General features: G+C 35.8%; 1 protein-coding gene across 3 annotated transcripts in view; it reads left to right on the forward strand.

Moving 5' to 3' along the window:
- Positions 1-5,707, forward strand: part of CENPP (centromere protein P) — a 169,426-nt gene that overhangs the window by 279 nt on the left and 163,440 nt on the right. The window contains exons 2-5 of one of the 3 annotated variants that reach the window (XM_009274616.2): positions 345-394; positions 2,297-2,451; positions 3,277-3,434; positions 3,796-3,884. In XM_009274616.2, the coding sequence (XP_009272891.1) occupies positions 2,315-2,451; positions 3,277-3,434; positions 3,796-3,884 (384 nt within the window). In that variant the 5' untranslated portion in view covers positions 345-394; positions 2,297-2,314. Of the gene's footprint in view, positions 1-195; positions 395-2,296; positions 2,452-3,276; positions 3,435-3,795; positions 3,885-5,707 lie in introns of those variants that run through there. The other 2 variants (XM_009274615.2, XM_019470837.1) reach the window with 2 other exon arrangements.

Genomic DNA, 5,707 nt, shown 5'->3' on the forward strand with positions numbered 1-5,707 from the left:
TGTGTGTGTGTGTGTCTCTCTCTCTCTCTCCCTTCCTTCTCTCAGCGCCCGGCCGCCTCTCTCCTCAGCGCCGGCCCTCCGGGCGTCGGGTCTGTGGGAGCTCCTCCGCTCGCTGGGGCTCCGGGGGCGGGTGGGGCTGACAGGCTGCTCTCCTTGGGCGCGCGTTGTGCCGCCGGGGCAGTCTCTGGCACCTGTGAGCCTCAACCCGTGTCTTGGGGCTAGCACCGGCTCTCTGAGTCGTGTTTCTAGCCGTTACCTTGTGAGATTTGAAGGCTAGAAGCAAAGCAACGAAACACAGAACCCCACCAGCTCGTTTCTCGCAAACTCTCAAATGCTCTTCCCAGCTCTTCTTGTGGCAGCATAAAAGCAAATGCTTAGGGGTGTGTACGGGCAGGTACGTAGAAATGTGAGATATTGACCGTTAATGCGTAAATATATATATATGTGTGTGTGTGTATGCTTAGGGTGAGGAAAAATGAGTGGTTGATTGTCGCTAAATTTATGTTTAATTAAAAGTACGTACGGGTATTTTTTTCTGGAGATAATGCTCTTTGAAGTTATGAATAGTCTTTGAGTCTTCTGCAGTTTATTAAATCTATTTAACTTTATTGAGTTAAAATAGCTGTAAGGAATATATGTGTTGTGTTACTATCTTCAAAACAGCTAGGTGTTAAAAGAGGAATTAGCTAACAACCTAGGGTAAAGTTGTGGCTATTGTAATGTTTTTCTTTTTCCCAATGTACCCTTATGACCAAAACTTTCTTCAATGTATCCATTTAAGAAAAAAAAAGCTAATAGGATGCATTAAAAGTTGGAGAACTATTTCTTGTCCCCATTGATCTTGTTTGTTGTCATACATTGCATAAAATTGCTTTAAAATTTCAGAGGAGGTCAGGACTAGGCACAATCTCAGAGATTCTTTAATTGCATATACTTTCTTTATTCACTAAATACGTTTTTAACGCAAACCATGTTTTGAATGTTGTTTTCTTATATGTGTTATTCAGGTGCTGTTTCTTTTTATTGAACCATGTTAGTGTGGATCTTGCAAATACAGTAGGGGTTGTTTAAAAACGTGTAAAACTAGACTTTTTTTTTCTTCTTCCTGGTTGAAAGTATTAATACATCAGTATTGAGCTGCATAATGTTCTCCACTGTCCTTTGAATGTGTCATGTCTAGGCTGAATGTCAGATTTTTTTTTTTCTTAAAATTGATGTACGTTTATTTTGAATTATTTGTGAAACATGGTGATTTCTTTGTGTCTCTTTACTAGTGTTTACTTGAAAGGCAGATTATGCTATGGTGTTAGTGGGAACAGCTGTGCTTTATTTGATCAGGTGGATTGTTAGGTGAATTGGTCAAAGCTGGATGCAGTTTATGTATCTGATTAGGGTTATTTTCTATCTGCAGAACAGCTTGTTGTTCTATTACAGCAAATGTGAAACAGCTGGATATGCTCGTGGATGAAATCATGATTAGTTAAAAGGATTCTTAAAGAAAGCCTTTGACTACATTAGATTCCTGATTTAACTTCTGTATTTGGAGGCTATGCAGTGATCTGTGTCTTAAAATTGGTTTAATAACTACATTTGGACTCAAGGAATTAAGTCTTTGAGGAACTAATAAAACAAAACTACATTTTTTTTCAAAATTGTTATCTATTTTAGAGAAAACTTTTTTCTTCTTTTATGTAAAGTCAGAAATTTGTTCTTTGTCACATTCTTGGTGGTATCTAGTAGCTTCCTGTATTCACTGGAAGTAGGATCTTTCCTGTTCATGATTCTTTTAGCAGACTGAGTTACCATGTTTCTTAGGAAGCTTTGTTACATTCAGAATTATGGAAAAAATGGCTTTTCTGCTTTTCTAGTGTCTACTTGCAGATGAGTGTCTTTCTAAGTGGACTTTCTAGGGTTTAAATAGGAGTTACATTGATGACAGAGTACTGTAGTATTAAGAGCGGAGTTTTGCTGAAAGCCTAATTCTCTTTTCAAGTTGGTGACAGAATTCCTGTCAAATTTGGTTGAGGATCAAGGTTTATATGTTAGTTTAATCTTCCATAGCAAACAGGAGTGTTTGACACTCCGGAATTATAAATTATTATACTTGTCAAAGCTATCTGGGATATTTAAAAATTGTATGTACCGATTCTTCAGTTTTCAGAAGTCATAAAATATAATAGAACTGTCTCATTTTAATTTCTTAAATTAATTCCTTGGATAAAAATAATTTTATTTTGAAAATGGATTTTTTTTTTTTAATTTGGCCTAAGAAATATACTTATTTTGTTTTATCTAGTAACATTGATTCTGAGAAATGGACAACAGCATTTGTCAAGTTTATAAAGATGAAATCCAGTCACTGGAAGAAGAAATTAAACTATTGGCTGAAAAGTATGAAGATAACCAACAAGAATCCACCTTTTTTTCTGACGAGGAGATATTAATGTCAATGTATGCCTTTTTTCACATGTTGGATTAATAGTGTTTCTTCGTCAAAATTGTTCAGGATAAGCTTTTGCCTCTATGTTAGGACTTCCCTTATGTTATTTTTACAGTGCTGATCTTTGTTTAGGACGTGGGCTATATATGGTAAAAGATTACAAATAATAAATAGTTGATCTCTTTTTAGTGCCTTCTGTTGGTAGTTTGGGGGGTTTTTTTAGGATTTTGTTTGTTTGCTTTTTTTTTTTAAAGGCAGTCTTAGTGGTCGGAGCATGATATCAGGTGTGTTATTGTGCGGGCCCTGCAAAGTTGTTGACTGCAAAAGCTGTGTTTTCCATTATGCACTGTGAAACAGCTCAGTGCACATTTACTTAAAAAAAAAAAAAGTGGGTGGTACTGGGGACATGTGCAGGTGTGACTAGTTATATGCTAAAGAAGTGCCATGTTAGGGCTTTTTATTTCCATTATTTAACTGATATTCCATAGTAAATGTACACTCCATAGATAAAATAAGCCATTTAAATGAGTAAAGGCATCACAGCTCATTTCTGTTGTATGTTCCTCGAAATGGATACTTACATCTCAAGACATACAATAAAGGCTGTGTCTGCCTGGCAGTGAACATAAAGTATTTATGTAAGTCAGAATAGTTTACTGTTCCTAGTATATGATCCAACTGAAATTTGACTCATTGAAAACTAATCTTGGTCTGAAAATCATCAGATCGCATTACAAATGCCTTTTATTTAATGGTATTGCTGTACTGATGTGACAAAACATGTTCTTATGTCTGGGTCTTTTGCCATTTTGATTTTTTTTCTTTTTCAATTCTAGAAAATCATTCCAAAGAGAATTTCAGGGACAATCTAAGGGACATGAATCTCCGTCAGACCTGAAAGCTCAACTTGAAAGTCTAGAAACAGATCTTTCATTTTTAATGAAATTTACTGGTATTCAGTTCACAAGTCATTCCAAGAAAACAGTGGAAAAAAGTAAGCATTTTTATGCCCTTTACTGGTGCTATACTGAGCACACTGTTTCGGTTCATTACATTTGCAAATGCATGTTGTAATTCTACTTTCAATGTTAGCAGAAAGACAATTATTTTGAAATACAATAGAATTTTCTTTATTGACAAAACAGTTTCTGAGTAAATACAGTACTTTGTGTAGTGGGAAAGTGAAAGACCACTGTGAAGTTGTTTTGGTGGTCTTTTTAACATGTTTAACTTGACTTCTTTATTGATATGATGGATGGTATCAGTTGGTACTTTAAATATGAGTAACGGAAGAAATGCAAAAATTGTTGAATAGAATTATAATCAAGTATTTTGTTAACTTTATTTTATAACAGCTACAAACAGAACAGTGCAGAAGCACAGATTATCAGGGAATTGCCACTCCCTGTCTTTTCAATTGGAATTCCAGCTTCTTGAAATGCAGGTAAGGATGGATGTATGTTTAAAAAATCCAAAACAACCAAGCAAACAAGCAAAACTTCAAATGGACAAATGTCAATACTTCCTTTTCCAGCTGAAACCTTCAACTGGTATTTTGTCATTTTGATTGCCTGAGTCTCCTTAATCTAAGCCTCAGTGGGTTGTTTTCACTCTATAACAGCTGGACCCAACTTCTGAATTCCATGCGCATGCAAGCAAAATAGTTCTGAAGGTCAGGTTCAACATTCAGTCACAAAATTCTCATCATGTTCTCCTATAGTCAGATATCTTGTTCTGGAGACAGGAAAATTCCAAACCTTACCTCTCTTGAGGAAACTGAGGAAAAGCTAAACCACTACAAACTTGAACAATTGTGGTGGTGTGGGTGTTTTGTGGTTTTTTTTTTTTTTTTTTCTTCTTTGGTTATGTTTCTATTCTCTTGGCTAGTGTGACTAGCCGTTACCTCATGGGACTGCACAGAATTTACACTAATGATTACAGGTTTTTTGCAAGGAAGCTCTTTCATAAGAATCTATTCTTAGCACAGAATTCAAAATGATAAGCAGTGGAAAACAGCTTCTACCCCAATTTGTAATAATGTACCCCAATTTGTAATAATTTTTTAACATCAGGAAATTTCCTTCTCAAGAAAACTTGATTTTCAGCTCAGCTTTAAAGGTTTTTTTAAATTGAATGTGGTTGGACCTGATAGTATTAAAAACTGCCTTGCTATGTAAAGATGTCCTTCCTAATCTTAAGAAAAGCCATGTTATGAATTTAGGAAATGAGTATTTAGATAGTCACATGTGGATTGCATAATTTGAAACTGCAGGAGTTCAGCTGAATGAGGTTATTCTGCAGCCTCTTAAGTCCATGCATGACTTTAAACTTGTGGTCCTAGTGATATCATTTTACCATTTGCTTGTATAAAACTGCATTTAGCTTTGAGCATGGAAATAGCCAGCATCAATCATGTGACTTGGTTGGATTAATGTTTTTTTTTCTCACCTGTATGCTCCTGCAGAATTATGACATCTTTTAGTGTCAATGGAGCTCAGATGAGTAACGGGATGTTAAGTTTATTTATATAGTGGCATTGGTGATGCTTAAATCTACTACATCACTAGATGGCAGCACTTGTCTACGTAATGCCTAAAACTTGTACTATTTCACCGCTGATGACATACACTAGAGTAAGTGATACATAGAATATCAAGTGTATATGTTTAAAAAAAAACAACACTTCAGTTGAAAAAACATAATTTTAGTTAATTTTTTGCATGAACTAATTTTTTTTTTAATAAAAATACATGGCACTTGTAACTTACAATTTAATATGCAATGCAATTTACCTTAAGTTAATAAACTTTGCATTGCCAATATTATATGCATTTGTATGGTGTGGGTTGTGGACATGTTCTGGAAGATGGTAAATTAGTTAAGCAGACACCAATGAAGAGTACAGTTTTTAATTATGCCATAATATACAGGTTTTGTTTTTTATTTTTGGTGTTACATACCCAAGTCAAGAAGTAGAATCATAGAATAGTTTGGGTTGGAAGGGACCTCTAAAGGTCATCTAGTCCAACCCCCCTGCCGTGGGCAGGGACATCTTTGACTAGATGAGGTTTCTCAGAGCCCCGTCAAACCTGACCTTGAATGTTTTCTAGGGATGGGGCATCCACCACCTCTCTGGGCAACCTGTGCCAGTGTTTCACCACCCTCCGCGTAAAAAATTTCTTCCTTATATCTAGTCTATATCTACCCCCCTTTAGTTTCAAGCTATTCCCCCTTGTCCTGTCGCAACAGGCCCTGCTAAAAAGTTTG

The sequence above is a fragment of the Aptenodytes forsteri genome, unplaced genomic scaffold (genome assembly GCF_000699145.1).
Source record: "Aptenodytes forsteri isolate BGI_AS27 unplaced genomic scaffold, ASM69914v1 Scaffold240, whole genome shotgun sequence".
In the NCBI taxonomy this organism is placed as follows: Eukaryota; Metazoa; Chordata; class Aves; order Sphenisciformes; family Spheniscidae; genus Aptenodytes; species Aptenodytes forsteri.